General features: G+C 39.7%; 1 protein-coding gene across 2 annotated transcripts; it reads left to right on the top strand.

The window, feature by feature from the left end:
* Nucleotides 1-2090: 2090 nt before the first annotated feature.
* spata45 (spermatogenesis associated 45) lies at nucleotides 2091-8443 on the top strand. 2 transcript variants are annotated; one of them, XM_062968379.1, is made up of 4 exons: nucleotides 2093-2174; nucleotides 5661-5748; nucleotides 7013-7269; nucleotides 8319-8443. In XM_062968379.1, exons 3-4 carry the CDS (start codon nucleotides 7029-7031, stop codon nucleotides 8336-8338), a joined length of 261 nt encoding a protein of 86 aa, XP_062824449.1. In that variant the 5' UTR covers nucleotides 2093-2174; nucleotides 5661-5748; nucleotides 7013-7028; the 3' UTR covers nucleotides 8339-8443. The 2 variants fall into 2 exon arrangements, with proteins under 2 accessions (XP_062824455.1, XP_062824449.1); XM_062968385.1 differs by lacking the exon at nucleotides 5661-5748 and having other exon boundaries at nucleotides 2091-2174.
* The last annotated feature ends 6552 nt before the right edge of the window (nucleotides 8444-14995 follow it).

The raw sequence follows: 14995 nt of genomic DNA, 5'->3' as shown, positions 1-14995 counted from the left end.
TCTAAATTGTTATTTTATGATTTTATGCGGGGTTTTGTTTTTTTTTCGTGTCAGGAGCAACTTGAGTTGCTTCTGGAGTGAGTGAATTGGCCATCTGCAAGGACGTTGCCCAGGGGATGCCCGGATGTTTTTGATGTTTTTACCATCCTTGTGGGAGGCTTCTCTCATATCCCTGCATTTTATGTGATTATATTGGGCTTGTTCCCTGTGTGAGCCGCCCCGAGTCCCCAGCTGGGGAGATGGAGGCAGCATACAAAAATATTATTATTATTATTATTATCATCATTATCATTATCTGAGTCCACACTGCCATATAACCCAGTTGAAAGCCCCAATTCAAAGCAGATATTGTGGATGATCTGCCTTGGTATTCTGGGTTATATGGCTCTGTGGAAAGGCCCTGTGTTACATTAGGTTAAGTTTGTCATTGTATTAATTTGCTCCTAGTTGTTGTATTTCAATGTTAATACCAAGTCAATGCAGTTTAGGGGACATAAGATTTATTTTCCATAGTAACTCTCAAGCAACCAGAAACACCATTAATCTGGCATCTTCCAATCCCCATGGACACCCATCAACTGAGGCCCCTATACAGCTGAATAAAATCCCACATTATCTGCTTTGAACTAGGATATATGGCAGTGTGGACTCAGATAACCCAGTACAAAGCAGATATTGTGGGATTTTCTGCCTTGTTATTCTGAGCTATACTGTATGACTGTGTGGAAGGGCCCTAAGAGTCTACTGCACTTCACTGCTCTTGAAAATAACAGTTAAAAGTGTGTTAGTTACTTTGATATATAACAACAAATTGTGGGTTTTGTTGTTTTATTTTCATTTTGTGTTGTATTTCACAATAATGTTTTTGTTTGTTTAATAAAAATCATTTTAAAATAGCACCTGTAAGGGATCTTTTTATTATTGTAGTACTTTTTATTAACTGTTTGTCTTTGGTTTATTGTGCACCACTTCTGTTCAGAGAAACCTCATCCGACCTGCTGAACTTTCAAGAAAAGAGAAGAGCAGCTGCATTTTACGTACTAAAACAAGTTCAGCCAATAAATTGAAGCTTGAATATACTAGCTTAGGGCCCTTCCAAACAGCCATATAACCCAGAATATCAAGGCAGAAAATCGTATAATCATAGAGTTGGAAGAGACCTCGTGGGCCATCCAGTCCAACCCCCTGCCAAAAAGCAGGAAAATCACATTCAAAGCACATTCAAAGCCATCCAGCCTCTGCTTAAAAGTCTCCAAAGAAGGAGCCTCCACCACACTCTGGGGCAGAGAGTTCCAGTGCTGAACAGCTCTCACAGTGAGGATGTTCTTCCTCATGTTCAGGTGGAATCTCCTTTCCTGTAGTTTGAAGCCATTGTTCCACGTCTAGTCTCCAGGGCAGAAGAAAGCAAGCTTGCTCCCTCCTCCCTATGACTTCCCCTCACATATTTATGTCTCCTCTCAGCCTTTTCTTCTGCCCAGCAAATTAAGACACTCCTCATAGGGCTTGTTCTCCAGACCTTTGATCATTTTAGTTGCCCTCCTCTGGACGCTTTCCAGCTTGTCAACATCTCTTTTCAATTGCGGTGCCCAGAACTGGACACAGTATTCCAGATGTGGCCTGACCAAGGTAGAATAGAGGGGGAGCATGACTTCCCTGGATCTAAACACTATACAGCAATTTATGCAAGCAAAAATCCTATTGGGTTTTTTTTGCTGCCACATGACATTGTAGGCTCATGTTTAACTTTTTGTCCATGAAGATTCCCAGATCTTTTTCATACGTACTGCTGTCAAAACAGGCGTCCCCAATTCTGTATCTTTGCATTTCATTTTTTCTGCCTAAGTGGAGTATCTTGCATTAGTCCCTGTTGAACTTCATTTTGTTTGTTTTGGTCCATCTCTCTAATCTGCTAAGATTGTTTACATCCCACAATATTTACTGTGAACTAGGTTATCTGAGTCCACACTGTCAAATATTCCAGTTCAAAGCAGAAAATGTGGGATTTTATTCAGCTGTGTGAAAGCGGCCATAGTTATGAAGGCTTGAAATGACTGTTGCTAAGCACTTTTGGAACTTCCTTAAGGTTCTGTGTTTTCCATTCATTGTTGAAATCCAACTTGGGAACCCAACTGACAATTCCTCATTGCCAGAAATCAAAGCGCTGATAGGGTCAGGTATGTATCAGCAAACACCTGGATGGGGTGAGCCTGATGTGGGTTTTTAAAAAGTCTTTGACAAAGTTCTGCAATAAAAACTCCCAAGCAAATTTAGCAGTCATGGGATTAGAAAGACAGTAGATTCTCTCATTGATTGAATCAAAAACCAAAAGTAGGAATAAATGAAAGGATATAAATAGTGGGATGCAAGGATATGTATTGGAACTGTCATTTTAAAACAGTTTAGTGGTTACATTTAATATATCAACTGTTTTCCAGTGAGATGAGAGAACATATGCCTCCTTCCCTTATTTTATTTCAGAATAAACAAAATAAGAGATAGATGGTAGGGCTAGGGCTCAAAGGAAGCAACTGTCCACTGAAGAATACTAAGTACTTTGCCAAATGAGAAATCTCAGAATTCAAGAGGACACGAGGACATAACAGTTAAAGTGATGTCAAACTGCTGAAATGTTGATAATGCTGACTTCTCCTGTTCTTTTTAAAGTGGGATAGAAAGTCTAACAGCTGTTTTTTCTGGAGGCAAAACTATTAACACGATAGTTTTATGTTAACATACAACACTATGGAGTAGTGTCTCAGAAAGGATAGTAGAATGACCCTGTTTTGTATAGTTGGCTCTCAGTATCCTCTGGGGTTTGATTCCAGGACCACCAACACACTGATAACAAAATCCATGGATGCTTAAGTCCTATTCCATACAATGGTGAAAAATAGTGTTCCTTGTATAAAATGACCAAATTAAGGTTTGCTTTTCGGGAATTTTTAAAAAGTGAGCCATGGTTGATTGAATTATAGATGGAGACTGCATAGGGTTCCTTTACATACTCATTTTTCCTCTCCTGAGAAAGAAAATGTGCAGCTGATTTTTAAAAATGTCTGGAGATTTTTAAAAAATGTCTTCTGCTTCTTTGCCTCCTGCCTGTCAGTGCCTGTCTTCGCAGCTCCATTGAGAGCTCTAAATCATAGAATCATAGAATCATAGAGTTAGAAGAGACCTAATGGGCCACCCAGTCCAACTCCCTGCCAAGAAGCAGGAAATCACATTCAAAGCACCCCCGACAGATGACCATCCAGCCTCTGCTTAAAAGCTTCCAAAGAAGGACCGTCCACCTCTCTCAGAGTTCTCATCTACACTGCCATAGAATGCAGTTTCAAAAAGCAGTTTAACTGCATTATATGGCAGTGTATTATTCTATAAGCAATCAGTCGTGGCTGAGTATGATTGTCTTCCAGGGGTAAAGACTTGGTGATGAGTCTGTAGATGACTGTAGAGGCCTATGCTGAATTGACATGGCATTTCAGTCTGAGGACATAGATTTTCAGATGTAAAGTGATCCCCGAGTCCCTCTGGGGAGATAGTGGTGGGGTATAAAAATAAAATTATTATTATTATTATCATCATCATCATCATCATCATCATCTGGACAAGGGTTTGCTTGATGTGCTATCCTCTTGGCACATTTCTCCCTTTCGCCCTCTATTCTTGTCTCTTCAAAATCCATAGCACTGTTGGCAATAGTTGACCCCCAGTTCGAACAGGTCCAGGCTTCCCAGTTCTCAGTGTCTATGCCACAGTTTTTTTTTTAAGATTAGCTTTAAGCCCATCTTTAAATCTTTTTTCCTGTCCACCGAAATTCCATTTTCCATTCCTGAGCTGAGAATAAAGTAACTGCTTTGGGAGACTGTGACTGGGCATTTGGACAACGTGGCCAGTCCAGCGAAGTTGATGGAAGAGAATAATTAGTTCAATGCTGATGAGCTTGGTTTCTTCCACAATGTTGATGTTTGTCTGCCTGTCTTCCCAAGAGATATGGCAGGGTAGATGATACCAGAGAAGGAGAAAGAAAGAAAAAAGACAGTGACAGCAATTCGGGGTGTGGAAAAGTAGGGAAACAGACCTTGAGGGGAAAGGCAAGCTAGCCATGCCAGATGGTGAAGGAACATCTGGCCATCTGGGGGCAATGTAGCAAGGCAGTTTGATGCAGTTGGTGAGGCAGCAGTCAGAAGACACGGAAGGGGAAAAGGGAAGGTGAAATGGCTATGTAACTCCAATGAAGATTAGAAATATTGCTAGTAGTACTACTGGTTTGAAAACAAGAAATGCATGCTCTTTTTTTTCTTTTCAAAACATGCTAATCCTATTTTTATGCCTCTTCCTTGTAAGCTGCATCCTGGTGGAATGCTGTGTTGCAGGGGAAAGAGGAAAAAGAAAAACAAAACTTGCAAATATATGATGGAGTAGCATTCTGTGAGTGTTAAGTAATGTTTGGGAATAACTGAAGGCACTCAATCCCAGCACAGAGGATTCTGTGATTTTAAATTTCTGTGTGGGAGAGGAAGATTTTAAAGAGGGATTTATCTCTGGACAGGAGGATTATTTGGTGACAGAAAAGTCTGTTAAAAGAGTGGGTTGGGAATGCAGGTGACTGGATGATGTCAAGTGAATGAAGGGAAGAATGTCAGATAACACCTACTTTATATACTTGTGTATAAGTCGACATCATATATAAGGCTAGAGCAGGTTTGGGGGCCAAATTATAGATTTTGATATGACCCATGGATAAGCTGAAGGTTATTACATGGAGCAGCAATGCTGCTGCATTAAAAAAAAGTCCAGAAGTAATCCCATTTATTTATTTATTTATTTATTTATTTATTTATTTATTTATTTATTTACAGCATTTATATTCCGCCCTTCTCACCCCGAAGGGGACTCAGGCCGAATCACATTACACTTATAGGCAAACATTCAATGCCTTTTAACATAGAACAAAGACAAGACAAACATAGGCTCCGAGCGGGCCTCGAACTCATGACCTCCTGGTCAGAGTGATTCATTGCAGCTGGTTGCAGCTGGCTTGCTCTCCAGCCTGCGCCACAGCCCGGGCCCATGGCAGTGAGAACAAGAGATATCAGTGCTTCTTTTAGGTTTTTATATTGTGTATTTTATACTGCTGTATTTTATTGTATGCTGTTGGGCTTGGCCCCATGTGAGCCGCCCCGAGTCCCCTCGGGGAGATGGGGCGGGATATAAAAATAAAGTTATTGTTGTTGTTGTTGTTATTATTATTATTATTATTCTAGAGCAGACTAAACCATCACCTTTCACCGTAATACTTAGAGAAGGGACTGGTTCCTTTTTTGATAAGAAGTCACATTGACACATAGATAAGTTAACCCATGATGATGATGATGATGATGATGATTATTATTATTATTATTACTCAGGTTGATTTTTTGACTGAAATTTCTAGACTTATATATGAGTATATAGGGTATTTTCTCCCAACATTTATCTGCAATTTGCAGATTTTATTCTTAGTGTGAACTTGATAATAACCTTTGTTTAGTGTCTTCTGTTACATATTTACTTCTGTTACATATTTACACTGTTCTGTAAATAATAATAATAATAATAATAATAATAATAATAATAATAATAATACTTTATTTTTCTATCCCACCTCCATCTCCCCACAGGGACTTGGGGCGGCTAACATGGGTCCAAGCCCAAAGAACAAACAGTGAACAAAATAAAAATACATATGTAAACAACATCATCAAGCAGGTAAAATAAACAGGTTAAAACCACAAAGTACAATATAATACAATAATAAAACAGTAAAATACAAGGGTGATAAAAAGCAAAAACCACAAAATAGCAAAATAGCTAAAATGGGAGGGCGGTCTAAACAAAAGTGCAGAGATATAAATTGCAACACCGTTTATGAATGGACAAAGTGCTCAAGTGTTCCCAAGAGGATATGGAGTGGGGTAGGAAGTCAAATTATTTCCAACAGAGGAGCAGAATAAAGTGCAGAATATAGCGATTTAGATGGGGTCTGTCATGGGAATTAAATTATTCAAAGGCACACTGGAAGAGCCAGGTTTTTAATTCTTTTCTAAAGGCTGGCAGGGTGGGTGCTTGTTTACTCTCCCTGGGGAGGGAATTCCAGAGCCGGGGGCCACCACGGAATAGGCCCGCTCCCTCGTCCCAATGAGCTGCGCTTGTGATGGAGGGGGAAGAGAGAGGAAGGCCTCTCCAGATGATCAAAGAGATTGTGCAGGATCATAGAGGGAAAGGCGGTCACGAAGGTAGGCGGGTCCCAAACCGTTCAGGGCTTTATAGGTGATAACCCGCACCTTGAGTTGGGACCGAAAAGTGATTGGTAGCCAATGGAGCTCCTTAAACAGGGGGATTGACTGCTCCCTGTAATTCGCTCCGGTTAGCAATCTGGCTGCCGATCGTTGGACCAATTGTAGTTTCCGGGCCATCTTCAAGGGCAGTCCCATGTAGAGCGCACTGCAACAGTCCATTCTGGAGGTAACTAAGGCATGGACCACCGTGGCCAACTATTGCTTTTTGTCACGACCTTGGGCTAGTATAGTCCGCATATTGATTGATATAGAAAATATTCCATTAGTAGTTTAGGAACAAGCCTAAGATCAAAGAAACAATTTCTACAAAGAATATGTCCACCCCAAAATCATCTGGAAGCCAGAACCCAATTTTATAGAGGGACTATAGCGTAAAATGATAAGGCCAGCTTCCATGCTAAGAACTGCAAGGCCAGCCTCAAGAAGGAATTCATCATAAGCTGCCACTAAAGAGATTTTAGGAATGAGTATTTTAAAAATGCTTCAGTAGGGCTGCTAGAAGGGCTCTCCTTTCTTTATATCTCACGTACCTATCAGGATTGACTATCCAGGTCAATTTTCCTATGTTGAGAGTACATCTTAGGTTTCATCTCCATGTCAACCAAGCAAGGATATCAGCTCACGAGGCTGCTTCCTTTGGTCCATTGAAGCAAGGATTTATCTCATATGTATAGGTCTGTTCAACTAGCCATGTCTGCAGAAGAGCAAAAACGCCTAATAGCTTATAATCGGATGAGGGAATCCAACTGCTGGCTGGAAACCAAGCTTGAATCAACCTGGCTCAGACCTCAGAGGAGACATTTTCCACAGTCGAACCGTTCTTCAATGGAAAATTATATAGTAGATAAACATGAATACATTAGTGGGAGGACCTCTTGGATAAGGATAACTCCTCCTCAGAATAGAGAAAAAAGGCATTTTCCAGAAAAAGGTAAGCGCATATATACTGTACTGTGGATAAATATTACTGCTACTTAAATTGGTTAATTTTTTCTTAAAATGTCGGGTTTAATTAAAGGGAGTCGCTAAGGGTTTCTTTCCTATATATTGTCCATCTTCTTCATTTGCCTGTATTTTTTATCTGTTCACTGCATTCTCTTTCCTTTTTCCCTTATTCCACCACACCATTCATTTTTTCTTTGGATTCAATTCTAACTGAAGTACCAATACCATTTCCATTTTAAAGTAACTTTAAAACCACAGGCCAATATGCACAGGATGAAATGTTATACTATTGCTATTGGATTCAGTTTGGCCATCACTTTTAGAACAATGAGGAGAAAGGCTGTATTTATTTGTCTAGTTTTAGCCTTATCTTAGCCTAAAATTGCCTACAGTTCTGCATGGGATTAACTTTTATGGTCAAGAGAAATGCCACTGACAAAGAGCAGAAAGAACTTTGCTCCCAAAAAAAATTCTTTCCAACCAGTCCTGTGTGCAACATATGATAATTTGAGTAATAACGATGTAATTTTTCATTCTTTGTCCCATTAAAAAAACACACACACACACACACACAAAATATCTCCTTGAAAGTTTGGCCAATTGCTAGGATTGTGCTTGCTTCTCTCCACTATTGGTGGACCATAAAGCTCTGCTGGAATAAAATAAATACATATATGCACATATAATACTTCCAAGCATCATTCCCTTCTGTCCTCAGTGGAATCTCAGCCTGAGACACTTGGGCATATTCCCATGACATTAATCACAAGTTTAATGCTGCAGCTAAAAGAAACCTCATGCAATTCTAGACAGCATCAACAGGAGCATAGCGTTGAGATCAAGGGAGGTAATAGCACCATCCTATTCTGCTTTGGTCAGACCTCAACAGAAATACTATGCCTATTTCTGGGCACCAAAGTTGGGAAAATACTGTATTAACAGTGTGTCTTTAACCAAATGATGACATAGGACATTTGTTTTATATAACTCAGTGATTCTGTTCTCCTTTTTTTACCTATTATTTTTAATTTACAGACCATGCTATCTTTGGCTGATCTGTTCCTCAGAAACTGTTTCTTTTGGAGTACTGAACAGCTGAATGAAGAATATTGTTGTCAAGTTCTTCCTTCTTTCATTAAACTCTACATGGTTTGAAGATACTTTGACTGATTGGTCAATAATCCAAAAAGGTACTTTCCCACACTCTACTTATTTCTCAGGATTGTGGTGTACACTATATGTCTTCTTGGGCAGTCTTCCCCAATGTAGTATCTATCCTTCAGATCATCCTCATACTTGGGGTGGTGTTCTGGGCACCACAAATTAAGAGAGAGATTGACAAGCTGGAAGGTGTCCAGAGGAGGACGACTAATATGATCAAAGTTCTGGAGACCAGGCTCTATGAGGAACAGCTTAAAGAACTGGGTACGTTTAGCCTGCAGAAGAGAGATTTGAAAAGAGATATGATAACCATGTTTAAATATCCGAAATAATGTCATAAGGAAGAGGGAGCAGGCTTGTTTTCTGCTGCCCTGGAGACTAGGACTTGGAGCAATGGGTACAAATTACAGGAAAGGATATTCCACCTGAACTGTAGGAAGAACTGTATGAACTGTTCAACAGTGGAACTCACTGTCTTGGAATGTAGTGGAAGCTCCTTACTTGAAGTTTTTAAACAGAGGCTGGATGGCCATCTGTCAGGGGTGCTTTAATTATGCTTTTCCTTCATGGCAGGGGTTTGGACTAGATCGGTGGTCCCCAACCTTTGGTTCTCCAGGTGTTTTGGATTTCAACTCCCAGAAATCCTAGCCATCATACAAGCTGTTAAGAATTGTGGGAGCTGAAGTCCAAAACACCTGGAGGACCAAAGGACTAGATGGACCAGGTGGCCTCTTCCAACTCTATGATTCTATTATTCTATGATTCTAGAGTTTCATGAACAAAATCACATGAACTATAAACTACTTACATATACAGGCAGTTATCGAGTTACAAACATCCGACTTACGAATGATTCATAGTTAAGAATGAGGATGAGACAACAGAAAGTGTGAGAAATCTACCCCCAGGAAGGAAATTTCACTCCTGAAAGAATTATCATGAGGAAAAGGTGTCTTCACTGAATCTTCCTCACCAATCTTTGTTTCCACAACAAGCCACATTTTTCAAAATCCAATTGTCACAGGGATAGAAAGTGGGGTGAAATCTTCTGAACAGGGGCACAGACAGCAAAACAAACACCACAGGGATGTGTGTGTGTGTGCGCGCGCATATATATATATATATATATATATATATATATATATATATATATATATTTCGTGTCAAAAGCATTGTACATTTCAAATAATGGAAATAAAAAAAATTTTTAAAAAATTACAAGCAACTAAATAGTTTTGGACCAAAAGCGGGCAACAGCAACCGCATTGTCTGTAGCTTTAAACAACTCCTCCTCTGTACATGAGGCAGGAGGCAGGAATAGCTGTAAATGTAACATACTATATTTCCCTAAAATGTAATGTTGTTGGCAGCATTTTTGCTCAGGTGTTCAGTGAAACATGATAGGATTTCCAGACTGATTTGATAGTGCCCCAGGGAGCAAACACAACCCATGGGCCACCACTAACCATTCCTACCCCAGAGAAAACAGAATGCATTCTGTTCTGCCTTTGTGGAGGTAAGACAGAAATTAAAAAGTAACGAAAATGTTGGGCAGTCTCCAAAGCCAACAGATGCCACTCCAAATAAACAGAAGGGGCATATTTGTTGCGTAAGAAAGTGCTTTCTGGAGTAAATGTCTTTGTTGTCAAAGTCAATGCTAACGGCAACATTTCTTCTAAAGACTTTTCCAAACCTTTTTCTTTATACTTACATTACTCTGTTACACTTTTTAAAGACTACTCATTCCCAATAGGTTATTTCAGTTTAAATATAATATGTGATTTTTCCATGGCCGATGATGTCTAAAGCAGCTCACATCAAATGTCATATTGGGGGGGGGGGGGGGGGGTGAAATCAGGCAAAAAAAACCTAAGCATTCATCCCCAACATGAATTGAGCTCAATATAGTGCCATGGAAATTCTGTCCCAAACATCTATCCACACCCAGACTGCTTTGGTGATCTTTTTTATCCAATTTGGTGACCCCTGCTTTTTCAAGGTTCCTAAAATATTTTGCAGGATCCATTAAACATGTGTACAAACGCGTCAAACAGACTTGCAGAGTTGGAACAAGTTCTTATTTGGACTATTGGGATCAGAACACCAACATGGGCATTAGTCTTGCTGGTCAGGGAATCCTTGGGTTGTAATTCAAAAAGCATCCTTTCTAAGTTCCACGTGTAACTAATTGCATGTGGAAGGGGTTTGCACATATCCTTGTATCCCCCTGGTTAAGCTAAGGGATAGGGCTTTGTGCCAGCACAGGGCTAAAGCCCACATCAGACTCAGTATTGCAATGAACTTGTGTGTTCATGCTAAATTAGCCTAATAGATCATTAATAATAGTTCATTCATAATTGTTTTACATCATTGCCTTTGTTAGATGTGTCCTACCCTTTTCCCAAGCTTAGGACTCAAAGTAAGTTACAACAAATTAAAAAACACATTAGTTATTTTTTTTAAAACAATCACAAAACACACAGCAGGTTAAACTGCTGAGCTGCTGAACTTGCTGTCTGAAAGGACCCTGGTTCGAATCCGAGGAGCGGGATAAGCTCCCATTGTTAGCCCCAGCTTCTGCCAACCTAGCAATTTGAAAACATGCACATGTGAGTAGATCAATAGGTACCGCTCCGACGGGAAGGTAATGGCACTCCATGCAATCATGCCAGCCACATGACCTTGGAGGTGTCTATGGACAACGCCGGCTCTTTGGCTTAGAAATGGAAATGAGCACCAACCCTCAGAGTTGGACATGACAGGAATTGATGTTGGGGGGAAACCTTTACCTAAATTATCAAATCATTAAAAAACATATTAAAACATCATTAAACACACATGCCCCAAGACAACAATTAACAAGATGCCGTGCATTGCAAAAAGAAAGTTGGGAGGGTGCCAGTCTAACTTTTCTGAGAAAGGAGTTCCAGAACCTGGGGTTAAACCCTAAGGAGACTTTATTCCTTGTTGCCACCTGATGTACCTTTGAGAATACAAAGAGAAGTGTCACCCTACTGGGGCCAGGACTCTACCGGTTCGAAGCACAAGCAGTTTTATAAGGAAAATTCAATCCTTCAAATAGCCTGGACCTGAGCCATAGAAGACTTTATAGGTCAAAACCATCATTTTGATTTGTGCTTGGAAATGGACTGGAAGCCAGTGAAGCTGCTGGGTGTTTCCTGTATCCAGCCCCCATTAGCAACCTGGCTGCAGCTCTTTGAAGTTTCTAAACACTCTTCAAAGGCAGCCCCGTGTAGAGCGTATTTTATTAATCCAGCCAGGATATTGCTAAAGCATGTTGTTTTATTGTATATGTATATACATATACAATATATTATCTGTGGTCCCTCTGAGATTGCAGATACAGGATGCCATGTAAATATTTAAGTGACCCCACACTGCTATCGCTAGTCTTGCTGCACTTAAAAGCTTTAGAATATTTTGGAATCTGAAGAGGCAGGGTTTTCTCACCGTCCTATTTTTACAGCCATTGCATCACTGCACAGTTGTGACCAGTGAATATTTTTGAATGGTAAAAGGCCTTCTGTCCATAGGATCAAAAGGTGAAATGGCCATTCTCAAAGCCTTGCTGTAACCAACTCTCTCCTGTTTCTACTTGAATGTAATTTGCACATAATCTCCAATGATCTATATTTCAAGGTTCAATTTTTAACCAGAAACACCAGCAGCATAGGAATTAAATACTGAGAAGTACATGTCACTTCATTTACATTTGTCTGTTTTTTTTTAATTGCAAAACTTAAATTTCACCCCTAGGAAACGAAGCATATTTATAAACTGAGAAGTAGGCCCTGAATCGAGCTACAAGGGAAAAAAGAACTTCAATGAAACTAACTCAGAACTGCCAGCCCCCTTTTGCCCCCATTTTTGGCAGAAGCCCTATTCAGTTCAAGCCAGAAAAGTAATTTGAAAATCAAATTGCCAAAGTTGTTTTATTTCTCATTAAAAGCTGGTTAGCTGAGAGGAATAAAAACAATTTTTCATTTGACTATGTAGTGGAAGGCTTTGATGCTAAATGGACCACCTCAGTTTGGTATGTGGGCCATGACAGTTGCTTGATTTGTGTTTTGATGTTGTCAGTGAAATACATATGATGCTTTAGCCCTACATTAGTGTCACTGGCTAATTGATGTTAGTAGTACAGTAGAGTCTCACTTATCCAACATAAACGGGCCAGCAGAATGTTGGATAAGCAAATATGTTGGATAATAAGGAGGGATTAAGGAAAAGCCTATTAAACATTGAATTAAGTTATGATTTTTCAAATTAAGCACCAAAACATCATGTTTTACAACAAATTTGAAAGAAACAGTAGTTCAATACGCAGTAATGATGTGTAGTAATTACTGTATTTACGAATTTAGCACCAAAATATCACGATGTTTTGAAAACATTGACTACAAAAATGCGTTGGATAATCCAGAACGTTTGGATAAGCGAGTGTTGGATAAGTGAGAATCTACTGTAATAGCAATTTTACATATCTTCCTAGCAGGTACCTCAATCACACTTTCCTTTGTGAACCCCCATCCCATGTTGTCCCTTGAGAAGAATCACAAGTTTTATTTTAAATATGGTGAAACCCACTGGGCTATGACTTTATAAGAAAAAGAAGAAAGGTGTAGAGTTTGTGTGTTTCCTTCTGGGTTCTCTGAGGCTAATTGCAGTTGAATATTGTAAACAGAATTGCACTTTAAATTTCAAAAAATGTATTTTGACACACACATTCACACATATACACACACACACACACACACACACAAATGACACATAGTTCCATGCATCCAATACATGGACATGATCTCAAAACACCTCTGCCTGTTCTTCTCAGTATTATTGGAATATATGGTACAACCTTATAGCCTTAAATAAAAAATACAGAAGAGGTGCAAATCCAGCATAGAAATTACATTACACAGATTTTATGCCTTTGTGCCTTTCAAAAATACATAACTGAAAATACCACTACATGATTCAAAGTGACTGGTAACTGCAATTTCTCTCTAGCTCTCTCCCTCTCCTTCTAAGGTCAACCACCAAGTACAGACCTTTTCTTACAGTTCCCCCATTTTTTGGGCGAAATCAATGCTCATAGGGGGTTGCACAGTCCCGAGACATTTTGCACAAAGAAACTATTTTGACGCCTGCTTCCAGTTCTACATCAAAACCTGATAGTTGACATTTACATCAACTTTTATGACGAAGTAAAGCATCCACCTGCAGTGTTGTTGTTGTTGTTGTTGTTGTTGTTGTTGTTGTTGTTGTTGTTGTTACTACTGTTGTGTCCATTTAAGTTGCTTCCAACTTATGGCCACTGTATCACTGGGTTTTCTTGGCAAGATTGGATCAGGGATGGGGATTGTTTCTGCTTTCCTCTGAGCCAAAGAGAGTCACTCACTGGACTTCAGTGGCCGAGTGGGGATTCAATTCAAACCCTGGTCTCCAGAGTCATCATTCAACACCTAAAACTGTCTCTAAAGTAGGTAGTCAGAGAATATCATAAATCTATCACTTCTTTTCATGTCCAGCCGATTTAGCAAGGTGAAGCTGCCCCTTCAGATACCAGATGTGAAGAGACAAGAAGGGATGGCAAGTAGGTCATCGAGAAAGTTGTCTGTCATGCGGCTTAATCTGTGTGCCCACATACCCAATCTATTTATTTGGATGTATCCAAATAGGGTAATTCTAACTGCCTGAAAGCCCACAGCTGTTGCTTTGTTTAAATTATCTATTCACATGATGCACACACATATGGAGTAAAGAATAATCATTTTAATGTTCACAACAAATGCCATTTAACATTTCATTGATGACAATTGGGACAATGTGGCAAGTAAAATTCAAAAGTGATCAAGATGGTAAAGGTTATATTAATGAGAAAGGCTATGAGAACAGACTTCAGCAGTTTGCAGCAGTTGCTGGGAAGAGCAAGATTTGTTCCAACTGCAGTTGCTTTTGGGGGGCATAGGTTTCACTGTACCATTAAAACACAGGCTTTTGTCTCCTCCCATACTGGTGATGTTCCCTCATTCCACGGGCACATTTTCTGGCCAATTTCTTGTTAGCTGCTCGCCATGCGCTACAAGCCAATGCCCATAAACCTACCAACAGCATCTCCCCATTCTCCCCATCAGGTGCTCCGTGCTGAAACACTCACTTCCAGACATGCTGCAGTATATAACATAATTGTTATGACTTCTTTCCATGAGGACCATTATATATAAAAACACTGAACATTATATATTAGAGAGTCTTCCTGATCTTCTCTCAGAATTACAGGCTTCCAGGAAAAAAATTATTATGTTTAGTCAAAGCACATTCCCATCACTGGTGGTTGGGGTTTCTCCCCATGGTGGGAAAATAAACAACTGTCATTTAATGTTCAAATCCATTTAAAAGTCTGCCATGGAGGGTGGCGTAGACCATCAGAATATGATAGGGCAATATGCAAAACACTTCTTGATTGAGTTAGCTGCCCATCCGGTTTACACAAAGGAAGAGTTGGTTCAACTCAATAAATAGTTATGTAG

This window comes from Anolis carolinensis, chromosome 1, assembly GCF_035594765.1.
Source record: "Anolis carolinensis isolate JA03-04 chromosome 1, rAnoCar3.1.pri, whole genome shotgun sequence".
Lineage (NCBI taxonomy): Eukaryota > Metazoa > Chordata > Lepidosauria > Squamata > Dactyloidae > Anolis > Anolis carolinensis.
This window is presented reverse-complemented; position numbering and strand designations above follow the sequence as displayed.

What these genes read in the sequence shown, in the direction of transcription:
- spata45 (XM_062968385.1), top strand. Translation starts at nt 7,029, where the DNA reads ATGTCTGCAGAAGAGCAAAAACGCCTAATAGCTTATAATCGGATGAGG. An exon ending in AAGGCATTTTCCAGAAAAAG is followed by an intron (nt 7,270 to 8,318) that starts GTAAGCGCATAT and finishes TTTAATTTACAG; the next exon opens with ACCATGCTATCTTTGGCTGA.